At 53.1% G+C, this 22,758-nt stretch overlaps 10 protein-coding genes across 10 annotated transcripts; 3 read left to right on the top strand and 7 right to left on the bottom strand.

The window, feature by feature from the left end:
* Positions 1-89: 89 nt before the first annotated feature.
* On the bottom strand, positions 90-1,555 carry COCVIDRAFT_37714 (hypothetical protein; the record flags this gene model as incomplete). Its single annotated transcript, XM_014701303.1, has 4 exons — positions 90-885; positions 936-1,008; positions 1,055-1,457; positions 1,511-1,555. 4 exons carry the CDS (start codon positions 1,553-1,555, stop codon positions 90-92), a joined length of 1,317 nt encoding a protein of 438 aa, XP_014556789.1.
* A 1,190-nt stretch (positions 1,556-2,745) lies between these two features.
* Positions 2,746-3,411, top strand: COCVIDRAFT_99069 (hypothetical protein; the record flags this gene model as incomplete). Its single annotated transcript, XM_014701302.1, has 2 exons — positions 2,746-3,155; positions 3,210-3,411. 2 exons carry the CDS (start codon positions 2,746-2,748, stop codon positions 3,409-3,411), a joined length of 612 nt encoding a protein of 203 aa, XP_014556788.1.
* A 1,276-nt stretch (positions 3,412-4,687) lies between these two features.
* Positions 4,688-6,242, bottom strand: COCVIDRAFT_15921 (hypothetical protein; the record flags this gene model as incomplete). The annotated part of the gene is made up of 4 exons (XM_014701229.1): positions 4,688-5,239; positions 5,289-5,745; positions 5,814-5,842; positions 5,895-6,242. 4 exons carry the CDS (start codon positions 6,240-6,242, stop codon positions 4,688-4,690), a joined length of 1,386 nt encoding a protein of 461 aa, XP_014556715.1.
* Positions 6,243-7,190: 948 nt separating this feature from the next.
* COCVIDRAFT_98878 (hypothetical protein) lies at positions 7,191-7,445 on the bottom strand (the record flags this gene model as incomplete). The annotated part of the gene is made up of 1 exon (XM_014701301.1): positions 7,191-7,445. One exon carries the CDS (start codon positions 7,443-7,445, stop codon positions 7,191-7,193), a length of 255 nt encoding a protein of 84 aa, XP_014556787.1.
* Positions 7,446-7,684: 239 nt separating this feature from the next.
* COCVIDRAFT_99052 (hypothetical protein) lies at positions 7,685-8,628 on the top strand (the record flags this gene model as incomplete). Its single annotated transcript, XM_014701300.1, has 3 exons — positions 7,685-7,939; positions 7,985-8,545; positions 8,596-8,628. The coding sequence occupies 3 exons, from the start codon at positions 7,685-7,687 to the stop codon at positions 8,626-8,628; spliced, it is 849 nt and encodes a 282-aa protein (XP_014556786.1).
* A 684-nt stretch (positions 8,629-9,312) lies between these two features.
* Positions 9,313-10,857, top strand: COCVIDRAFT_99090 (hypothetical protein; the record flags this gene model as incomplete). Its single annotated transcript, XM_014701299.1, has 1 exon — positions 9,313-10,857. The coding sequence occupies one exon, from the start codon at positions 9,313-9,315 to the stop codon at positions 10,855-10,857; it is 1,545 nt and encodes a 514-aa protein (XP_014556785.1).
* Positions 10,858-11,534: 677 nt separating this feature from the next.
* On the bottom strand, positions 11,535-13,435 carry COCVIDRAFT_99087 (hypothetical protein; the record flags this gene model as incomplete). Its single annotated transcript, XM_014701298.1, has 2 exons — positions 11,535-12,519; positions 12,570-13,435. 2 exons carry the CDS (start codon positions 13,433-13,435, stop codon positions 11,535-11,537), a joined length of 1,851 nt encoding a protein of 616 aa, XP_014556784.1.
* Positions 13,436-15,451: 2,016 nt separating this feature from the next.
* COCVIDRAFT_99045 (hypothetical protein) lies at positions 15,452-18,327 on the bottom strand (the record flags this gene model as incomplete). The annotated part of the gene is made up of 2 exons (XM_014701297.1): positions 15,452-17,457; positions 17,517-18,327. The coding sequence occupies 2 exons, from the start codon at positions 18,325-18,327 to the stop codon at positions 15,452-15,454; spliced, it is 2,817 nt and encodes a 938-aa protein (XP_014556783.1).
* A 295-nt stretch (positions 18,328-18,622) lies between these two features.
* Positions 18,623-19,063, bottom strand: COCVIDRAFT_99077 (hypothetical protein; the record flags this gene model as incomplete). Its single annotated transcript, XM_014701296.1, has 1 exon — positions 18,623-19,063. A coding segment is annotated over one exon (441 nt), but the record flags the coding sequence as incomplete, so codon positions are not given.
* A 1,427-nt stretch (positions 19,064-20,490) lies between these two features.
* Positions 20,491-22,508, bottom strand: COCVIDRAFT_37706 (hypothetical protein; the record flags this gene model as incomplete). The annotated part of the gene is made up of 4 exons (XM_014701295.1): positions 20,491-21,697; positions 21,745-21,983; positions 22,033-22,419; positions 22,473-22,508. The coding sequence occupies 4 exons, from the start codon at positions 22,506-22,508 to the stop codon at positions 20,491-20,493; spliced, it is 1,869 nt and encodes a 622-aa protein (XP_014556781.1).
* Positions 22,509-22,758: the final 250 nt, after the last annotated feature.

The raw sequence follows: 22,758 nt of genomic DNA, 5'->3' as shown, positions 1-22,758 counted from the left end.
TCCGACATCAAATTCTATTATTCATAGCGATTTTGTTTTCCCTAGGACGCGCAAAGGTTCATCCTAGTCACACTCTGCACATGACACGCTTACAGGTTAATGGCAGTCCTGAAGTTGTTGCCAGCATAGATGGCATTGTCACCAAGCTCCTCCTCGATACGGAGAATCTGGTTGAGCTTGGCGAGACGCTCAGATCGAGCTGGCGCACCAGTCTTGATCTGACCAGCTCGCAGACCGACGACAATGTCGGCAATGGTGACATCTTCAGTCTCACCGGAGCGGTGGGAGACCATGACGCCCCAGCCGGCACCGAAAGCGTCCTTGGCAGCCTGGATGGCCTCGGTGATGGTACCGATCTGGTTAACCTTGAGGAGAAGGGCGTTGCAGGACTTGAGCTCAATGGCCTTCTTGATGAACTCGGGGTTGGTGACAGTCAGATCGTCACCGACAATCTGGAAGTCAGAAGTCTTGAAGAAGTAAGACCAGGCCTCCCAGTCATCCTCAGCGAAGGGGTCCTCGATGCTGACAATGGGGTACTTCTCGGCCAGAGACTTGTACAGCTCGGCGAGTTGCTCGTATGTGAGCCACTTGCTCTTGTCGCTGTCGGGGTTCTTGAAGTCGAGGTCGTACTTCTTCTCGTCGGCCTTGTAGAACTCGCTGGATGCAACATCCATGGCAATCTTGATCTTGCCAGTGTAACCAGCCTCCTCAATGGCCTTGGTGATGAGGTCAAGGGCCTCCTCAGGGGTCTGAATATCGGGGGCAACACCACCCTCGTCACCAACGTTTCCGGCAGATTGGCCGTAAGTCTTCTTGGCAAGGGACTTGAGCTTCTGGTAGACTTCGGCACCTTGGCGCATAGCCTCGGAGAAGGTAGGAGCCTCACTGAAGGGCATTAGCCAGGTCTATGCATACACGCATTGCAGTGAGCTTACCTTGGGACGATCATGAATTCTTGGAAAGCAAGACGACCACCGGCGTGCGAGCCACCGTTGAGAACGTTTTGGACTACTTTGTCAGCTAAAGAATCTCCAGTCAGACTCGAAGAACTTACAGGGTACGGGAAGGACGTAAGGCTTCTTGGTGCCGGCCAAGTCGGAGATGTGTGCGTAGAGGGGGACACCCTTCTCGGCAGCAGCGGCCTTTGCGATGGCCATTGAGACACCGAGGATGGCGTTAGCGCCGAGGTTGGTCTTGTTCTTGGTGCCATCGAGCTTGTTGAGGAAAGCATCTACGGCAGATTGGTCCTTGACGTCGAGCTTCTCCTTGATGAGGGCGGGGGCAATGGTGTCGTTGACGTTGGCAACAGCCTTGGTGACACCCTTGCCACCCCACTTTGACTTGTCGCCATCGCGGAGTTCGCAGGCCTCGTGGGAGCCGGTCGAGGCACCAGAGGGGACAATGGCACGGTGAAGACCAGTCTCGGTGACAATGTCGACCTCGACGGTGGGGTTACCCTTTGGGAGAGTTAGTGATGGGGCTGGGTTGGAGGGGCGTGGCGTGATCATACGCGGGAGTCGTAGACAGAGCGGGCGTGGATCTTGGTGATGGCCATGGTGACTGCAATGCTGATGGTAAGTTAATTGATGAGACTGGAGAGGCAGAGGGACGGAGCAGAAGATAAGTAGAGAGGACGGATGCGCGGGTCACAAGGTCCGGCCGCGGATAAGACGTGGAGCAGAAATTTCGACTTACTAGGAGTATGTGAAAGCTCAGGTCGGTGTTGTTTTGTTTGGGTGGGGTGTTCCAGAGCTTATAAGGCCGGCAAGGTTTGGAGGGGTCGTTGAGCAGATTCAGCCCCGCTATGACGCTGCCGCCTCATTGGCAGCCACGGCCTCTCTCGTAAGAGCATGCAGCAACATTATCGCAGAAGCCATCGAGGGGGGAGAGCCGCGCAGGCATCCCGTGGAAAGCAATGGAATCTACCCGGCAGAGACCCATTGAGAGCCTCCCGGTGAAGATTGATGCACGGGAGATCGCCTCGCTTACCTATGTCTAGCTTGCCGTGCTGTGCTCCATACTCGGGAGGACATGGCTGAACCTATGCTGACATGTTGGCACCATGCCGTCTCTCAATGGCTATGCATGGGTATGGACTAGGCTTGCAAATGGGTTCCAGCCTTCTTGGTATCGTGAAACTTTGTCACCTCTGTTTATAACGCAGGCTAAGGCGAGTCCAAGGGGCGCCAAGGCAGTTGTCCGGTGAGGCTGCTTGACTGCTTCACATCTCACACTGGAAGAAGTGGAGCCGGCATGAGATTGCTTTTTAAGAGTCGGAAGATCCATGGTTAGATAGGCACGGCGGCTGAAACGGGCTCTTGATCAACGGTTTGGAAACACGAATGCTCTCTTCAGCATGGCGGAGATCCACACATATCAAACCTTGCTTCTATGGCTTGCTGCATAGGCAGAGCAAGGCTGCTTCCATGGAGCATGACGGGGAAATCTAGACTATGGGTTAGAAGCTTAGTTGTGTATCGAGAGCTTAGAGACTGAGCTTTCGAAGGCATGAAGACTTTCTTCATGGAGGGAGCAATGGCTCTCAGGTACTGTAGAGCTCACAATATGCCAAGAGATTACGTGGCCCAAGCTCCCGCGGTGTAGCCTGCGCGTCAATCACAGGTACCTCTATTCGCGTATGTCCCCCTCCAGCATCCAGACCCGTCGAAACCCCTCCAGGCTGTACAGGCACAATCTCTCCAGGACCACAACCATCAGCCTCAAAAGCCAACCAAATCAGCAGCCATGGAAGTCCTACTAGGTATCACGGGCAAGGACTTTACCCTCATCGCCGCCTCCAAAGCCGCCATGCGAGGCGCCACCATCCTCAAGGCCTCGGACGACAAGACCAGGGAACTCAACAAGCACACCCTAATGGCCTTTTCCGGTGAAGCAGGAGACACTGTTCAATTTGCCGAGTTCATCCAAGCAAATGTACAGCTATACTCGATGCGTAACAACATGGAGCTGTCACCAGCGGCAACGGCCAACTTCGTCCGGGGAGAGCTAGCATCAGCACTGAGGTCACGGAAACCCTACACAGTCAATCTGCTGCTGGGCGGCTATGACACGATTGCGGACAAGCCTACATTATACTGGATTGACTACCTTGCGAGTCAAGCAGCGCTTCCTTATGCGGCACATGGCTATGCTCAGTATGCTATACCCTCTCCGACGGAAACTGAATGACGCTAACACATGGGCTTCAGGTACTACTGTCTCTCTCTGCTCGACAAGCACCACCACCCGGACATTGACTACGAGCAAGGCCTGAAGATTATGCGGATGTGCACCGAGGAGCTGAAGCGCCGTCTACCTGTCGATTTCAAGGGCGTAATGGTCAAGGCCATAACAAAGGATGGCATCAAGGATGTAGAGTTTGAGGATGATGTGAAGGTGGTGATCCCATAGAGGCCGTAGTCGGCTTGGTGGGGGCTACAACACTTTACAGCATGTATAAAGTCGGTAGCCGGCATGGAAAAGGCACCGGGAATGATGACCACGTTCATGAATCAAGGCATCGAAGAAGTGCCATCAATTAATGACAATGATACATTACGAAATTGGCTTTGTCAAATGGTGGGTTGATGTGTTTGTAATCTGACCCGTGGCGGGAAGGCCTCTGTCCAGCAATTGTCGGACTTGGCTAGTCTGTGATGATGCTTCTTATTGCAACCAGGCTTGTGTGGTCCCGACGCCTTCGCATCGAACCGCGGAGCATCAGATATAACCCCCACGCAGCGGTGAAGATATCCATGTATTCCACGGCCGCAAAGCGCCATGTTACGTGGGGGGCACAGCGCCTCAATGCAAATATGACTGCAGCATCACTTGACAAAAGCACGCGTGCAGAAAAGTAGGTATGTTCTCCCAATAAATCGACACCGACATCTCATCGCCATCACTGAAGACGACCCAACGAGATGCCAGCTTCCTACAGGAGGTTCGCTCTTCGATCCCACGCCACCGTAGTGGCTGGCAACTAAAAGACAAAGATGTTCTGATAGTCGTGGCTGGAATCGTTTGTATTTTTTTGATCAAAGAGCGAGAAAGGAGGACGAGGGCCGCAGAGGTTTTAAGCTGTGTGATTGCCAAGACTTTGGCGCACGGTGCACATCAGATTTTTTGGCTGTGCACGGGCGTTTGTGACAATGGCTGGTTGGTGAGGGCGAGGCTGGGAACCACAACTACTGGATGCATTTGTGATCTCGCGACGGCCTTCATCTTCTAGCATCCAATACACCATTCTCACACTCTTCACAACCGAAATGAAGAAGCAATGTGCGCCGAAAAAGGTGCCAGCGGTAGAGTCCCCGAACGCCGGCCTCATGTTGTAATGATCACTCTCCGCAGATTCCTCAACCACAACGAGAATCCCGAGGATTAAGACAATAAATGACCTTGAAGGCACTAATCGTTGCGGAAACAGCATGGCCATCTTCATCTGCACATGGTGACACTACCTAGCCACCTACGAACTCAAGCCACATACCACAGTGCACACATTGAAGACGCCATTTTCAGAAGTCAAAGTTTTTTTCATTTATGGAGATGGCTAGTGGGGATGGAGCATATTGCGATCCATCAAGGATAATGACAGTATCACCGCTCAGAAGAACTACATGGTTCTCCTCCACCGCCGGACATGTGCTTGCCTAGTCGGACTTATTCGCAACAATGTCGTTGTTTAGTTCTTGTAACCGTTCTCGTATCCGTTCACCATGACCTCCTGCAGACCCTGAGGAATACCATTGGCATGGCCCTTGGCAGTGCCGTTGACAGCACCGTTGCTCAAACCATTCATCACCTTCTTGGATTCGTTCATGGCCTCCTCAATAGGCTTGTCGTTCACGGTGTATCCAGTGTCGGATGCGTCGACATACGCATCGAGACCAGCACCCTGGCGAGGGTACTCCTTCATCAGCTCCTTGTGTCGTCGTAGAGCCTTGTTCATCTCCTCAGCAGAGACGTCGTTGAGGAAGACACAAGTACCAATGGGGTTTGGTACGGCAGCACGAAGCAGGCCATCACGGGTCTTGAGGATGGCCTTGGTGGCCTTGTCGAGCATCTCCTCGTCAAAGAGCTCATGGTCCATGGATAGACCCGCCCTGGAGAACAGATTCAACAACCTCTTGTGCTCCTCGTCACTGAGGAGACCACGCTCGTTGGCCAACGTGGCAGAGTACGCCATGTCAATGGAAATGGCATGACCATGACGGAGCGGTACCTTGGGAGAGAGCTACGAGAATGTAAGTGATGTTCGCAGCTAAGCATCACGACAAACTTACCTCGTGTAGAGGACTCCAGGTGTGACCGTAGGCAATGACACGGTCGAGGCCAATCTCGTGAAGGTTGGGTGTCTCGAGCTTCAGCATCTCGTGGATACCAGCACGATTGATCTCATCAGCTGCCTGAAGGACCTCCTTGTCATCACCTTCACGGCCGAAGCGGGAAGTGATCAACTTCTCGCAGTACTTGTCCAGCAAGTCAAATGTTGGCTTGTGAGCACATGTTGAAATCTTAATCAACTCTGCGAAGCCGTTGCGTACCTGACCCTCAGGCAGCGTCTTGAGGAACGAAAAGTCCAAGAAGGTGTGCATAGGAGCGTGGTACGCTCCCAGGCGGTTCTTGTAGTTGCCATAGTTGACTGCGACCTTGATGCTAACACTAGCATCGATCAGGCCAATGACGGTAGTGGGAATGCGGATGAAGTTTGTGTTCCTGCGGTAGGCGGCACAAGCAAATCTAGGGTTACGAGTTAATCCTGTTCTTCATACGCAGTCAGGCCAGAGTGCCTTAGAGTTATATTTTACCCAGCAACATCAGTCACTAATCCTCCACCCTATTTCGCATTAGCATCCACGGAGAGCAGGCGAACTGACTGGATAACTTACGACTACAAGCACCGGCTCCTTGCGGATAATACCAAAGTCAGTCATCGAGTCAACGATGCTGAGAAGGGTCTCCATTGACTTGGCCTTTTCGCCAATCATGGTCTTGTGGATGGTCAATGGCAGGTTGTAGTGGTCAAAGTACTTTTGCATCTCATCACCATAGATGTTGAAGATGTTCAAGTCCATGACAGCCAGACAACGACCCCAACGCTCATAGCACTTGGCCAGGTTGTTGTTGGCGGGGTTGAAGACGCCATCGAGGAAGGTGAAGTCATATTCAATCTTCTCGTAGCCCTCGACATGGAAGCCGTTCTGGGTCTCGACAACAGAAGCCTTGAGATCTGACATTTTGAAAAAAGATTGGAAAAGTGTGGATGAGAAAAGTTGAGTTCTGCAGGATGGAGGTACCGAGACATGTGCTCTATATACATTTTACGAGACCAGTGTCATTGATGAGCACTGGCACATCTCTCGCTACACGCTCCTCGATTATTGGCTCGTAGCCCTCGAGAGCGACCAGGAAACGTCAAGCACACGCACCACTATCGTCCATGATGTGGCCTCTCATGGGTCCCGTGTTGTTTCGACTTGGTATGGGATTACTAGGAGACAAACTAGGCTCTTACTGGCCAGCAATGATGATATGACTCCAGGGAGGTTGACTTTGGTAGCGGCAGAAACCGGCTCTTGCACATGGGATATGACATTTGCCCATGCAAACATGTGCTTTTGCATGCTCGGAGAAACGCAGAACCCTAGTAACCACTATCGACCAGGGACAGAAGTGGCGTAGCATGAGCTGCTAGCCGATTTGGTGCAAAGACGGAGTCTCACCCGGTTGTGGAGGAGGAAATACACTACGACTGCGGGGCAAGCACAGAAAATCACCTCATACCCACTATATTTCATGCATTGAACGGTGGCTGACGGTCTAGGGATATGTTGAGGGTGATCAGAGGTGCGGGCAGTACGTCCAGCGAGTCCCACGCGGCTACTATGAGCAGTTAGGGCATACAGGAAACCACCGGTACCATAAGAATGGGGATTTCGACATGACAATTCCACGCACGCTTGCTGTATACATGAAAGAATCGTGACGACCTTAGGCTGGTTTTCGATCTTAGCTCCCGCTTCGGGTAGATAAAGTTTTGCGGATCCCAAGATCGTTGAGTTATTTAACTCTGAATCGACAAGCGTAACTTGTCACGGCTGTATTCTGCCAGCTATAACAGGCTAGTAAAGGCTACCGGGCTCTAGATCGTTGACGACAACAGGTATATATACAAAAGTGAAACGTCAACACCGCGCAGAAGCAGATATGCACCAGTCAAGCGGCCCATCATGGCACCAAGTATCCACATGGTACCGCGTACTACTTGCCGTAGTCAGTGCCAAGGGGGCACACTGGATGCACACACGGCTTGGGGCCACCAAACTGGCATGATCCAACGTCCCCGCTACATTGGCATCCCACGCGCAATACGGGGTTTCGGCAGTAAAAGCAATACGGCAGGTGTTTATTGTGGCAACCCGTTGGTAATGCCCTAACATAACCGATGACACCTTGTGCTTTTGCCACCGCAGGGGGTGGTTCTGTAGGTTGCGTACTAAACGTGTGGAGCGAACTGCAGACCCCTCAACTATCTCACATGTTCCTGCATTGCATTTCGTCATGATTAGCACCAGCCCCGCACTAGGGTCTACGCGTTGAGGGGCATAGACACCTCCAGACGCGTCGAGTGTGACAAGCCACTGATACATTTTTATTTCGCCATTGAACAGCAGCAATCATGGGTAGCTTCGACCAGAGCAAAGCGTACGCAGCACAAGAGGAAGAGGGTGCTTTTTTCGACGATGGACGGGAGATTGAGCTGCTGCACTTTGTTTACTCACACCCCAACATTGACAAGATACGAGGCTCACCAGAGGGCGTCCTAGCCGCCATTGATGAATATGGGCGAACAAAGAAGTATCTTATGAATGTTGGAGAGGACAAGGGCCGCATTGTCACTGATCTCATTGCAGAGGTCAAGCCAAAAACCATGGTATGCAAGTCTCGAGGAACAAGACCATTTTCTAACAGCAAGCAGATCGAACTCGGCGGTTACGTGGGCTACTCATGTATCCTCTTCGCAGACGCAGTACGCAAAGCTGGCGGTGAGCGATACTTTAGCTTCGAGCGTGATCCTGCATTCGCGGCAGTCATCATGTCCCTCGTCGACCTCGCAGGGCTCAGTGATCTCGTAAAGGTGGTTGTGGGCTCGAGCGACGAGGGAATTGCACGTCTGGTAGCATCGGGCCAGCTCAAGCATGTGGATCTCATGTTCCTTGACCACTACAAGCCAGCCTACACGACAGATCTCAAGCTTTGTGAAGAACTTGGGCTGATCACTAAAGGCTCAGTGCTCGCTGCAGACAATGTCATTAAGCCCGGAAATCCGCCGTACTTGAAGTACGTCAGATCGAGCGTCGAGGAGAAGGTCAAGGAGGCTGGAGAGGGCGGCCAGACGAACCTCAATGGCATTGCTGAGACGAATGTCAAGATGTACGAGAAGCGATATGGCAAGGCCAAGTTCAGTGGAAGCAGAGGCAACCCGCATCTGCAGTACGAGAGCAAGCTGATCAACAGCTTCGAGCCGACAGGCGTACCTGTAAGTCTAGACTCTTGACCAGCTCCGTGGCCGAGTGCTGAACATGACAGGACGGGATCGAGATTACGCGATGCGTTGGGTAGGAATGCGTGAGAATAGAGAGGTATGGGCGGCACAGTTGGATCACTAGGGGTCAGGGGCGGATGTGAAGTCCGGGGACCGGCAGCAAGGAGGGGGGGAGGGATATTCAATACGGGTCCAGCTACAAGAGTGAATGTGATCAAACATGCAATCCTCCTTGCTGATGACGGAGCTCGAGAGGGATGCCAACGCCACCTCGGAATGCAATGCAGTGACTATGCAGTAGGTGGTCAGTCACAAAGAAGCAAATACGCGACACAGCAGGGATGAGGATCTACGCGATGTCTACTCTGCTGAATCTCGTACGGAACCACCGGTGTCTAGCGCTGCCGCGCATGTCGTACGCGCATATTGTCCACGGGCCAAATAACGATGACGTTTAGACTAGTCGACCACCCATATCTTTCGCCGTGCACCTGCGCCCGTCTGCCCCACGCATCTCGACCACCTCGTATGTAAGGTGTACTGACATGCACGCGCGGCAAGCATTATACCGAGCCGTCTGAGCCGCTAGCATTCATTACTTGCAGCTTGCAGTCTGCGCGTGGACGAATCCCACTGGTCGGTGCGCCTGGGATCAAAGTAAGCCCGTGAGGGTGTGTTGGGACCTGTCTGAACGGTGAAGCACTGCGAGCACAAGTGCCGAGGTCACGAGCTCCAACATCCAGCATCCCAACCCCAGAAACATGGCCAAAGGCATCGAGCCTGATGCTGCTGTGCCGTTCTACTACCGCCATGTAGGCAAGAATGTGCTGCTGCTGGCGCTGAGCGCGCTGCTTGCTCCTCTCTCGGCCGCTTTGGTCCTGCTGGGGCTTGCTGTGACGAAGCTTCACGGAGAGCGCACTGCAACATTCACCAGAGAGGACAGGAGACATGTTGCAGCAACTCGGAGGCGCAAGACGATTCTCGTCACGGGCGTGTCCATGACAAAGGGCTTGACTATTGCTCGAAATTTGGCCCAGCATACACCGCATCGCATCATTGGTGCCGACATATCCGCTCTCTCTCCAGGCCGATTCTCAACCGCAATATCAAAGTACTTTCGTCTGCAGACACCCATTGGCGACGATGCGGAGCCATACATCGACTCCCTCCTCTCTATTATCCAGAACGAAAAGGTCGACTTGTGGATCTCCTGTTCCAGTGTCATTGCAGCAGTCGAAGACGGACAAGTCGTTCGTCTAGCAGAGATACAAGCACGAGAGCGTGGACGTCCGTTTGAAGCCATTCAGTTCCGTGAAGATGTCGTTGAAAAGTTTCACGAGAAAGACAAGTTCATTGACTACATTGAGTCACTCGGTCTCCCGGTTCCGGAATCCCATCGCTGCACAGACGCAAACGAAGCACTCGATGTGCTCATGAGAGAACTGCACAGAACCCCTACAAAAGGAAAAAAAGATAGCCGCCGAAAATTCATCATGAAACCAATTGGCGTAGACGACAAAGCCAGGAACAACATGATGACTTTGCTCCCTTTCCAGACGACAACCGCAACAGCCGACTACATCCACTCGCTCAATATCAGCAAAGACAACCCCTTCCAGCTCCAGCAATACATCAAAGGAAACGAATACTGCACCCATGCCCTCGTCATCCGCGGAAAAGTAAAAGCCTTCACCAGCTGCCCCAGTCTTGAGCTCCTCATGCATTACGAAGCACTCCCCCCGTCCTCCCCTCTCAGCCAAAAAATGCTCGCCTTCACCGAGCGTGTCTGCGCAGATGGCGGCCAAAGCTTTACCGGCCACTTGAGTTTCGACTTCCTCGTCGAAAACGACGACCAAGGCGCCGACGCAAAATTCTACCCCATCGAGTCCAACCCACGTGCTCATACCGCGGTCGTCTTATTCGAACAAACACCCGAACTGGCAGATGCATATCTCTCTATCTTCAATAAATCATTTTCTTCTTCGAAACCAGACGCAACTCCAGTCTTTCCTCGTACACCCACAAAATCTTACTACTGGCTCGGTCACGACCTCGTCGCCCTGGCTATCCTACCTCTGCTTGACACCCTCTTCGGTGCCAAATCCGTACAACACGCACTCGCGGATTTATTGACCTTCGTCAAACATGTTGCTGCGTGGAAAGACGGGACCTACACGTTTGAAGACCCACTACCGTTTTTCGTGCTATATCACGTTTATTGGCCCAGTAAGTTTCTGACCGCGTTGAGGGAGGGCAAGGTGTGGAGTCGGATTAATGTTAGTACGACTAAGATGTTTGAGGGGTAGGGTTGGGTTGTGTGAGATTGTACGACGTGTGAGATTATACGGCGGATGAGATTATACGACGGGCTGGGGCGATGAAGACACGTGAGATCATACGAAGAACGAGGTTTGGCATATGGCGATTGGGATAGAGGATGATGAATTTCACCTTACGTAATTTACACACTCGGATTAATAGCAACTATAGCAATAGCACACAATATAACGCATTTTGTTTCGTAATCTGCAATGTTGAACCTACCTATAGCGTACCTTTGTATTGCTATTCTATGTAAAACAAACTAGCACCCCTCGGACGGTTTTAAACTCTCCTCAACGCATGAATTATCACATACCCCCGCAATTTCACCCTAGATTGTTATAATAACTGACCGTGTGATATCGAGGTCGGAGATATGTGACGATATCAGCGTATGCTAAGTCTGTGCTTGTGAGAAGCAAGAAAAGAGAGAATGTCACTGTATATACAATAGGGATATAACGTGTACGTAAGCGAAAAAAAAAGATAGAGAGTCCAAGGAATTCATAGCAGTTAGTGCGAAGAAAGAAAGAAAGAAAGAATGGATGTGGTAATATTTTCGCATTTCCTAGTTATATTCTCAATCCGAGAAAGAAAGAAAAACCCCCCGAAAAAGAGAGCAGAACCGAAAAGAACAGAATCTTAAAAAAAAAATAAAAAATCACCAAATGATTCCCCTCCAATCAAACGAGCCATCGATATTCCTCCATTTGTTGCCTTCAATTGCATCCGCCCAGCCCATCATGACGGCCAAAAGGCGGCAGCTCACACTGCTCATTGTACAAATCACCGTATCTGCTTTCCCCAGCACGGCGAGATCAAGTAGATAGGCGCGTCCCACCAATTCCCTCAGTTTCATCGCAGATTCCGGGACATCGGAGGCAGGGTTCTTGGTGAATTCCTTCATATCTTTCGCGTTGCCCACGGGTTGACCGAGGGAAAAGAAGACGTCGCGGTAGAAACCGCCTTCCCAACCGGTAACCTCGTCGATCCAAGCGTTCTTCTTGGGTTCCTTTTGTGCGGCTTCGAGTTGCTGTTTGGTAGCGAGGACGATGCGGTCTTGGGCGCGGACGCTGTTTGGACCGAGTTCGGGCGAGTCGTAGACGAGGGGGTCGTCGGAGGCGAGGATCATTTTGGAGGATGTGTGGCGGGGGGTCAGGGGGTGCGTGTTGGAGCGCTTTTTGGAGCGGATAGATTCGCCTTCGACGATTTCAATGTACAGGTCGCGAGCGGTTTCGATGTAGCGGGCGAGGGGGATGTAGTCTTTTGCGTATTGGTATTCCATGGGGTGTTTGTCGCCGTGGCGGACGTGCATGCCGATGCTGAGGCCGCCCTCGAGTTTGACGGCGCCGTACATGTCGTGGGATTTTTGGAGCACGTAGGCTTCGTCGTCTGACCGGAGCTTGAAGAGGGCTTCGTAGCCGGTGCGGGCGAGGGCGAAGATTTTGGATTGGCGGAATACACCCATTTTTCTTGCGTCTTCGTATTGCTCAGTGAAGGCATGGCCAAAGGTGCTCCTCACGGTTGCATCGCTAACGACAAGGTGGCTCGCGGAGTGGGGGCAAGGGACGATGTGTGACGGCGGGGGAGGAAGGCAGCCTGCAGAGGGTGGAGGTTGGAAGTATGTCGAGTATTTGCCGTAGGGCCTAGTTCACTGTTAGTCGAAGAAATGTTTTTGCAAGTGCACTGAGCATACCAGCGAGAGTCATCGATGAAAAAGGCACGGTTCTCAGTCTTCGCCAGACCATACGACATCCACAACCGCATCAGTGTATTTCCAAACCCAGCATCTCCAGTCTCCATGACGTAGGTCAAGCTCCTTTCACAGACCTTGAGCCCCTCTGTTGAAGCCCCATCCTTCATAGCCTGATCCTCGACAAAGTTCTTGGGCCTTCCCTTTGACTTGGCAGGTGGCAACAGTGCCTGTTCCTCCGCCTCTTTGATATCAATGTAGTACTGATCTTTTTGGTTATAGGGCACCATCCTCCTAGCGTGACTCGCTGATTTCTTCGGCCCCTGACTGACTTCCTTGGACACTTCCATTGCCTGGTGGCATATCTCGCGATACTGCGCTGGCTGCAGCGGGAAATCATAAGTTGACGGAATCGACACAGTCCATCTCATTTTGCCCTTTGCATCTATGAGCGCAACAGCAGACGGCTCGTGTGGCAACCGGCTACCACCGACCATTTCCCACTCATCCTCGACCTCGTCGTCATAAGGCGTTGCATAATGCGAGTTCGTGTAGATGTGCCTTAGCACGATCCATAGAAGAAAAGCCACGCCACAGCATCCCAAAAGTATCCTCCTTACAAACTTGCCATGGTTCGGGTGCGGGACCTTTCCATGTTTGGGTAGCAGGCTCGGAAGGCTCGGGCTGGCGGGGGGAGATCTCGCAAGTAGTCCGCGCCGGGAGGGGAGTGTCGGAGAGAGAAAAGCGCTAGATGTAGCCGAATGAGGTGGGGGTTCCAGTTGCGAATATTGCGCTGTCGGCTGCAAGGATAGACCAGGATTCCGTCTCGCATGCATCTTTGTGATTTTTTGGGTGACTTGGTTCAGCATAATGAGAAGCAGAGAGATATGATGTCGTCAGCACCTCAGACAATTCGATTCGTAACTAGGGTGGAAATGCGAAAATCCGGCCAAATCGGGCGACTTGCTGGCCGTGCGTGTCGTACCACTCGGATGACGCAGGAAGCTATTGCAGCGAAGTACAATGAGTTGCTCGTAATAAGCAGGACGATCGTTTTACGAACGGGGGGTTCGGAAAACGAAAAAAAAAATCAAAGTTTTGTAAGTGAAGGAGGGGACGAAAGGCACCGCCGTTCAAAGCAAGCAACAAGTCGGAAAAAAAGTAAAAAAAAACTGAGATAGGACGCAGTCCTCCCCCTGTAACAAGAATGTAGGATAGAAGTGGAAGAAAGAGAGAAGAAAAAGAAAGAAAAAGATGCACAAGAAGAGAAAAGGTGGAAATAAGGGCCCCAGTCCTTCAAAAAGCCATAAGAAAGCGGGCACAACCCTTTCCTGGCGCAAGAGTGGTTTCACACCCAAAACGAGAGAGATCAAGGCTAACTTCCCGTAACTCAGGATTGGCAAACCGACCCAAAGAAGAGTATCCACCCTTGAAGAAAACGAGATACAAGGGAGAACCCTCGTCTAAGCTTTCCGCGGGAAAAGGAAAGGGTGGGAAGGAAAAAAAGACCACGGAACGGTCCGAGGGGAGGAGGAGGAGGAGGGGGGGGGGCAAGGGAAAGTCAAAGACGATTCACACAAGCTCTCTCGATAGGGATCGAAGACTTAAGATTGGGAAAAGGGAAAGGGAAGGGGGGGAAATGGCGAGTTTACTTATTTGAGCCAAAGAACAAAGGTTGGACAAGAATAGGAAGGTCGGAAAGGCGGGAAGGGAGGGAAAGGGACGGGTCTTTCATTTCGCTGCATGTGCGGGGGGCGAAGAAGGGGGGGTAAAGGGAAAGGTGGTGTTTCAGCTTGCGTCTTTTAGTGTAACGTCGTCGAGGCGCTGGCGTTGCCTCATGTCCGGCGCTAAAAAAAGAAAGCATGTTAGTGGTCTTGGGTAACGGCCACCTGACTGGTGACAGAACTTGTCTACTACGGTTTTGTGCATGTTGGTTGGTGGCCGTATACAGACCTTAACATATTTTAAATATGGGGTCTTCTGCCCTAGGTTTGAAATAAACAGGCATACACACACCAGTCTGGCTGCGTGTTTGACAGAGACTGTTATTATTAAAGGCCCTTTTTTTTTCTATTCCAGAAACATTATGCACAGCCGGGCATGTAGTCAGACGGGCATCAAGTGATCGTCCCGAGAGGCCCCGGTAAGGCTTACTATCAATTGGTGTAACCGTGTCTACTACCATACTTAGTCCTATCTACCAGATGACAGTGGGAATACGTATGCAGTCTTTTCTAAAATACTACCAATACAAAAAAATGTCTTCCACCTAATTTATTAACACAAACGCAAGCGCCCGCTACCCAGAGGAAATGGACGTGAGACTAATCATGTGATCTGAACAGGACAGATCATGAAGCTACTTGATGTGGCTGCTATATGTGCATCGTGAGCGAAACAAAAATGTTGACCAACTATGTAAGATGAAAAAAGGGGGTATCAGATCGAAGGTCCCTTGACGCAGGAAGGTGGGGGAAGAATGTAAGAAAAAAAGAACGAAACAAAAAAAGGTAGTGTACAATCCTCCCGGGGCTGCATCGAATTGGGTAATGCAACAGAAGACCCCCCTCCATCGTCTAATGCCCGTGCGTACCCATCGCAGACCCAGGTCGGGATCCATTCCTGTGCCGGTGTTGTACTCCGTGACCCATTCAACGCCAATCGCTATGGAATCCCTCGTAATTGAAGAGAGATTGCTGCATGTGAAAGATATAATAGAAAATAAAACTTTTGAGGTACTCGGTCTGGCGCCGTTGGTGCTGACTCTTCTCATCCCCATTACAGTACCTCTTTTCGTCTTTGAATGTAATGATGCGGTGCTGGTCCGTGTCAGGTACCCGACATGACGCTCTCGCAATTTGCTTTTGTCATCTAGGCAAAGCCAATCAGCCTTCGGTGACTGGCATGAGACTGCTCCGCCTGGCAGTCTTCTCAACACGTCCGGTGATCATCTCGTCGAGCATGCGTGTCATCTCTTCGATGTTCTTGGTTGTGCCGTTGGAAGTTGGAGGGGGCGGGAAGGGCGCTTTCACACTAGGTGCAGGCGACGTCGGTCCCTTGTGGGCCATGCTGGCCGCGCTGCCATCACTGGCGCTGCGTTGGTAGCCCGAGGTTCGACGGCTGCCGGGTGATTCGCTTCCCATGTCGTGTGCATTGTCGTTCTTCTTGCGCGCCGATGTGAGGGCTGAAATCATCCGCTCCTTGTCTTCAAGTTGTGCGCGAAGGTTCACAATCTCATTGTCTCTCTCAGCAAGAGCCGCGATCATGCTACCTTCCTCACTACCAGTGAGCCTGTGTGATAGTGACAGAGAAACTCGAGAATGACTAGCTCTCCGAGCGTGCAGCAGACGCTTTTCGAGGGTAGCAATGTAACGGTTCTTGTCCGAGAGATCGGCTTGCAGTGCCTGTATCTGCACGCTTTGAGTTGCATAACCGTCGCCATTATCACCAACAGAATCGTCCTCTTCGGAGCCGTCGGGGTGTAGTTGCGGGGTGCTTTTCCTACGGAAGGCTCCAAGAGTGTGGTGACTCGCAGACGAACGAATCGACATTGGTCGCATATCGGTGTGTGTATTACTCACAACAGACTGGCGCTGTAGGCTCATAGATGTATACGACCGGCCATTGTTGACACCGAGTGATTTCGAACTCAGAATCAACCGGTTGAGATGCTCGATTCGCTCCTTCAGTGCGGTTCTGGCGAGCTGCATTTCCAGCATCTGCTCTTCGTGTCGTCGCTTGTCCTCGAGCTCACGGACCCTTTCTTCTTCCTTGTCCCTCTTGATGTCATCGTCTTCCACTTCTTTTTCTTTGACTTCCTTGGACTTGCCCTCAGCCAACTGCCTCTTCAGGTCCTCAATCTCTAGACGATAGCGGTCAAGAAGAGCTCGGCTCCCCGCGTCTCCGCCAGCACCCATGGACTCGTCTGCCTTCTTGGCATGACTGACAATGTTGTTCTTGGCTCGGGATGCAAACTTGAGCGTATTCAAGGTTTCACCCGTATGACTGATCGCCGCTGCGGGGCTCCCGCTAGCTCCAATCTGAATTGTGCACAGAATGCTAACCAAGGAGTTTCCGGAAAGCGCTGGTTGCAAGAGGCGGGTAAGTTTACTGTCTCGGTAGGGTAGATGCTTGTCTCCTTTGCCCTTGTCCTTTTCCGACTTTTCCTTGTCTGAGGCGAGGCGGCCAATGACTGTACCCAAGGTGAGCAAACTCTTGTTGATGTGAGAACCTTCAGTTCTCCTCTCTTTGCTATCAGCTGCCTTTTCAGATCCAGCCAAATCGATAAGACTCAGTGTCGAGACACGCACACCGCCAGGAACAATGGCAGACCGCTTGTCACCGGATGCGACTGCGGGGCCGGGCGCGCGCTCTCTGCTTTCGACAACGATTTGCACCACGGCGTGACTTCGCGAACTGCGTGCGTTGAATTGGGTGCCTGCCACTTTTCGAGAATTGTCTCCGCGGGCAATGACTCGAAGCAACTGCGTGGGACTCTGCACGATTTCCTCTTTGAGCGGCGTCGCATAAACACCGCGCTTGCTGTCCTCGCGCAATTTAATTTCCTCAACAGGTCCAGTCTGACCATTCATGCCAACAACAGGTCCTGCCAGCAGGTCGATGATTTTTTCGTTGTAGATTTCAATATAACTGACTCGCAGGAGAAACTCGCGCTGCGGTGTCTCTCGAATGTAGGAGAAGATGTCGGTAATGGCCAATGGTATGACACCGGGGTTGGTTGCCGTTCCTTGCATCGAGAATGTCTTTCCAGTTCCAGTCATGCCGTATGCGAAGACGGTACCGTGGTAGCCTTCCATGACTCGGCGGACAAGTCGCTTGGCTGCTGCATCGTAGACGCGTGCGTTGTTATCTTGCGGGTCAAATACATTATCTGCACAATGTCAGATTAGCTGAGGTCGGTCATCTTGAACGCAAGTTGTGCAACTATACCATAGTAGTAATCTCCCCCCTCCTTGCCTCTGTAGGCAATCAATGCACGCTTGTTGTTGACTTCCCAGTCCACGTCATGTTTTCCATCTTTTGCTCCAACGTCCGGGCGCACGCGTACGCTAACAATAACATTGCCTTTTCCATCCTTGGGAGGCTTGCCATCTTTGTTTGCACCGTCTTCGCCATCTTCGGCGGTAGTCGCGCTTGTTGCATATGATCCCTGTGGAGACGAGTTGCGGCTGTGGGGCGGAGACGGAAGACTGAGATGCCCAGTCTCTACGGCCACCGAGTCTGCGCTTCCGTTGAGTAGACTAGGGGAGAGGGGAGATTTGGGCAACAGACCGCGGCCACCAATGTTTGAGGCGCGAGGCTTCTTGAGACTGCTTTCGCGCGGGGGCAGCGATGATTTTGGACCCGTCTTTGAGCCTACGCCCACGTCTCCTCCCGGTGTGCTACTCGTCGAGAGCGGGCTCGAGGGATTTGACCTTCCACTGTGCCTGGGTGGTTGCGGAAAGGAGCCGATGCTAACTGTCTTGCGTAGTGATTTACCAGCCGGTAGTGATGTAGCAGGACCACCCTCGTCGTTGGTCAAGCCGTTGGCAGCCTGGAGTTTTGAGTTCGACAAGGACCGGTGTGGCAACGCGGACGACGAGACTGTGCGGTTGTTTGTGGCGCCGGGCAGCAGCGAAGATCGGGCGGTGGTGGGACCGACATTTGAGTTTCTTGACTTTGCAACGGGCAGCGAAGGCAAGGGACCTGTGGGCGGCGCAATCGAGGGTCGCGAAGGGCGAGGAAGCGAGTTGCCCGACATGGTGATGGGGCGCGCCGCGTATGGAGGAGTGCTAATGCAGCTTGGGGGGGCGGGAGTTGGCGCTGCACTGCTGGCGTGGTCGCCTTTGTTTTTCCAGGTAGACCTGCTACGCCACAGCACACATGTCCGTCGGACAGCCGTGACTGTGCACCAGCGCAGAAGTCGCACACGAGGGGACGGAGGGGATAGTTTTTTTTTAAAGAAATAAAAGAGCGACAAAGTGGGCAGGGGAGCGGGGGGCGTGAGGGTCAGTAGCGGATGCGGGTCGTGTCGTGGCCGTAGGCGTCGTGGGGGACTACCGGCTGGCGGAGGTCTGACCAAGAAAAGGTAAGGGAGGGATGGAAGATGGAGATGCTGTTGCTGCTGCTGTTGCTCTGTTGCTGCTGGGCACACAGACACGCGCGGCGGACAAGCGGCGGCGCGTGAGGATGGCTTGGGGTGGAGTTGGGCGAGGGGCGGCGATGGCGGCAGTGACGGCAGCAATAGTGTAGCAGCAGCAGGGAGGGATGGCGAGAGCAGACTCAGGGTCTCTGCGAGGTCTCGCTCTCTCTTTCGTAGGCCTGCACAACGGGTCCTGCGTGGTGGGGAAAAAGGAGCGTTGGTGAGTGGTCGGCTGGTCGCCGAGAAGCCCAAGCGTGGCCGTCCCCTGGCAGGCGGAAGTGGACGAAAGCGAGTGTGTGGGCGTGTATGGGTGGATGGATGGGTGGGTGGATGTGTGTGTGTGTGGGTGGGTGGGTGCAGGGGCCCGAGGAGCCACCGACCGACAAAACCTCCGCCCGCTAACTACAGGAACGAGTGGGTGAGCGAGCGAGCGAGGGCGGCCCCGTGTACAGCTATCTGATTACAGATTGTAGGGCTGTATGTGTGTGTGTAAGCAGAGCATGTACAAAAAGACGATGGTGGCATTGAGTGCTGGCTGGCTGGCTGGCTGGCTGGCTGGCTGGTTGGCGACTTTGATGGCTATCTATGTATGCGCCTGAGGTAGTCGGACAGTGACAGCCACAGTAGCAAACTCCCTCGCACCCTCGCACCCTCGCATCAGGCTGCTCCCCGGCAAAAAGGGGCAAGGCTTCACATTTCCATGTTGAAGCCAGCACCTCATCCATGTTGGCTCAGTCGACTAAAGACGTTAGGCCTCACGCCAACCAACCGTCTCTCCCCATCCGTCATCGAGCCCTGCCACCAGCCAGGCCATGTCAGGTAAGCACCCTCACACACATACTCGCGTATCATCCCGGGCCCGGCTTCATGCAGCCCGCCCTGGTCTCTACACTAAGTACCCATCCATATCCACCCATCTGTACTATCTCAACTTACCATATGCACCACATTCTATCTACCGGTCCTCGTACCCTGCCTTGTCGTGTCCTGCAAGTGCCGGCCTGCCTCAAGGCTATTTGCAGAAACCACGTCTCGGAGATGATGTTTTGCTGATCGCTTCCCGGCACCATGTCCTCATGCCGCACATGTCTCTTTGTCAAGACGTTTATGCCCTCGATAGCACGCCGGCTCTTGATCCCGGCTGCATGTTGTTGCCTCTGGCTGCGTTGCATGTGCTGCTGCTTTGCATGCGCTGCAATTTCCGCGTCGCAAAGTCAATGGTGATCCCAGCGGCCTCTCCGTAATCTGGCGCGCCCAATCACGCCCCTTCACCCTCGCAGCCTCGTATGTCTAAGGAACGCCTTGGTCTCTTCGACTGCTGCCGCCAAGCAAAGCCTCATCTTGCACCCCACTGCCCCCTATGTGCCTTTTAGCCTGACCGAGAGAGCGAGAGTCTGCCACTGTCATCCTCCATCCCACCAACCATGCCACCCCGCCCCGTCGCTACACCTGCACCACTGCATTCACTGCCCAGACTCCCTGGTGGGGGAACTGGCTCTTCGCTAGGACCAAACCGAGGCCCCCCGTCCCCACTCGAATCGTGGAGACGCTCGTCTCTGTGCTCTTTTCGGAACATTATCGACACCGGCATTTAGATCCAGCTACTCGTGAAACACGCAAGAGTGCCACCCAGAGGCCACTGCATTCGGCTGCTGCCGACCATCTTAACAGCGCCTATAAAAATAAATCCCTTCCTGAGCCAGCCCTGCCCTCCACCACCGTCTCGCCTCGCCTTGCCTCGCACTTGCATACAGGCATTCTAGAAGCAGGCTAACTCGCCTTCTACAGTGTGCCCCATCCAAACAAGTCCCTTCCAAGCTTCGTAATGGCCAGGTACTGCATCTGCCACAGCCCAAGATCCACGGCCATTTCCAGCGCGCCACACAGCGCTACCCGCAACACCTGCCTGCTAATCCCTACCACACTCAGGTCACTACCTATCTCCAGTGAGCTAATCATCCGGTGCGGGCCTCCCTGCCGTCCTTGGCGCGACAGATAGTGCAAGGCGATCGTCTGCAGCGTCAGCATGCGAATGGGGAGCATCGCAAGCCCGACAAGCTGAGCCCGCACCATGGCCCCAATCATTTGAGCTGGCTCGCACGACAGTTGCGTCACGCGATGATACCTCTCCTTCTCCCACAAGTCAACTGCCCCCACAGACTCGCTCCTTCTGCCCTCTCGTGGAGATCCAAACGTTTCTGCAACCTCGCTATGACTAGACAGTGTCCTCGGTGGAAGGCGGACTTCCATCTCCACAATGCCTTCTCGCGATGTGATTCGTATCCGCGGGTCATTCTCCTCCTCCTCCGAGTCTGCTGTTGAACCTGGCGGGCTTGTAGAACGCATCAGCTCATCGACTGCGCTCACTGGCATGGTTATCACATCCGCCTCCAACGGCTCGTTTGCCCGCTGATCCTGTGTTTGAACGACGGGTAGACTTAGTGGGGTGGCGTTCGTAACCCGCGTACCACCAACATGTATTGTCTGGGCATCGCTCATGTCTCGTGTCTCGTTCACACCGGCCGTTTGTTTCCGTTCTGTGCTCGAGGCTGCAAGTGGGGAAGCCCAGCCCAGCATCCAAAGTATCTTGTGGATGCCATTGCGGATCAGCCGAGGTGACTCCCGTCGTAGCCCCAGCACAGTCAACGCACGATCCTTTCCATTGACATCCCGGCTGGCTGTGTCAGGCTTGTCGGGGCGAATGATTGATGATTCCACAGCTTCGTACACACAGGCATAAACCCAGCGCTCAAGTATATGCTCCGAACATAAAATGATGGCGGGCGAGAAGAAGAAAACAGCGAAACGATCCGCGAATGAGTTAGTGGCATGCTGAGGCAAGTAGGCTGGGAGTAGTGGCGATGATAGTGCAAATGGAATCAGAGTGCGCCATGAGGGAAGGAGTGGTCGAGCAGGCACTAGGCCCAAGCGTTGCAGCGCAGCGTGGTAGTAAAACGGGCAGCAGAGAATCTCAAGGCCAACGCGGAGGCTATTCGGTGTAAGCAATCATCCCACCTCGAGACATGTGGGTCAGACCTTGTTCTTAGTAATCTCCTCGTTCGCCGGAACACATTGCGTGTCCTTGCACTTGCGCGTGTTGCATGGAGCAAGCGTTCAATCGGCTGATACATGAACACGCTGTATACAGCAGTTTGGATATTCAGAGCGGCAAAGACCCGGGGAGCAAAGCCTGCATACATGATTGAGGTCCCTGACAAGGCACACTCGGAATTAACAATCTGACTAAATGTGAGGCCATGATGATATCGAAATGTCTGTGGGTGTCAGCAGTAGCCTGTTACACACGGAACGAATGTACCGTACCAGTAACCGATCTCTGATAGTGCCTATCCACCATGTGCAAATGTTTTCTGCAAAAGTGGTAGCCAAAGCGACTGCATTGCCCATGGTATCCTCGGCCTCGAGCAGTTGGATGCGCTCTTCGCTTGAACCAGGTAGTCCCTCTGCCGGCGAACGTCTTCTTTCCACTACGCCCACCGATGCAAGCACGTCATTCTGAGCGCCTCTCAGCTTCTTGCCGTACTGGTGGGAGCGCGGGTTGATGGGGTTTCCGCGCTCATCGTAAAGCTGCATGTAGTTGTTCGCAGTGGCCTCATGGTACCGCGCAGGAATCTCAGACTGCGCCGATTCGAGCTGCACATACTCTGAAGACTGCGAAGCGCAAGATGTAGGCTCAAATGCAGAGCGCCCCTGTTGTGCTCATCAGACATTGCTTGCGCGGCCTGTTCTGGTGGGGTCTATACAAATGCTATCTTGTCCAGGTAGGCTTGTCGGCCCATGGTGGGGGTGTGAGTGGCTGCTACTGTGTGCAAGTAATGAGTGAAACTACCGCTCCTTGGAAATACAGACTGGTGGACATGTTGGGTGGTGAACACATAGCCAACACTGTCGTTGGAGACCGAGTACTCGACTGAGACAGACGCGCTTGCGCCAAACGTCAGCGCAAGCGCGTGGTTGCGACGGCTCTTATCGATAAACTTTTTTCCATCTTCAACTTTCGCGACATGTCTCATCCACAACCTCCACGAG

Source organism: Bipolaris victoriae, assembly GCF_000527765.1.
Source record: "Bipolaris victoriae FI3 unplaced genomic scaffold scaffold_41, whole genome shotgun sequence".
Taxonomy (NCBI): Eukaryota; Fungi; Ascomycota; class Dothideomycetes; order Pleosporales; family Pleosporaceae; genus Bipolaris; species Bipolaris victoriae.
This window is presented reverse-complemented; position numbering and strand designations above follow the sequence as displayed.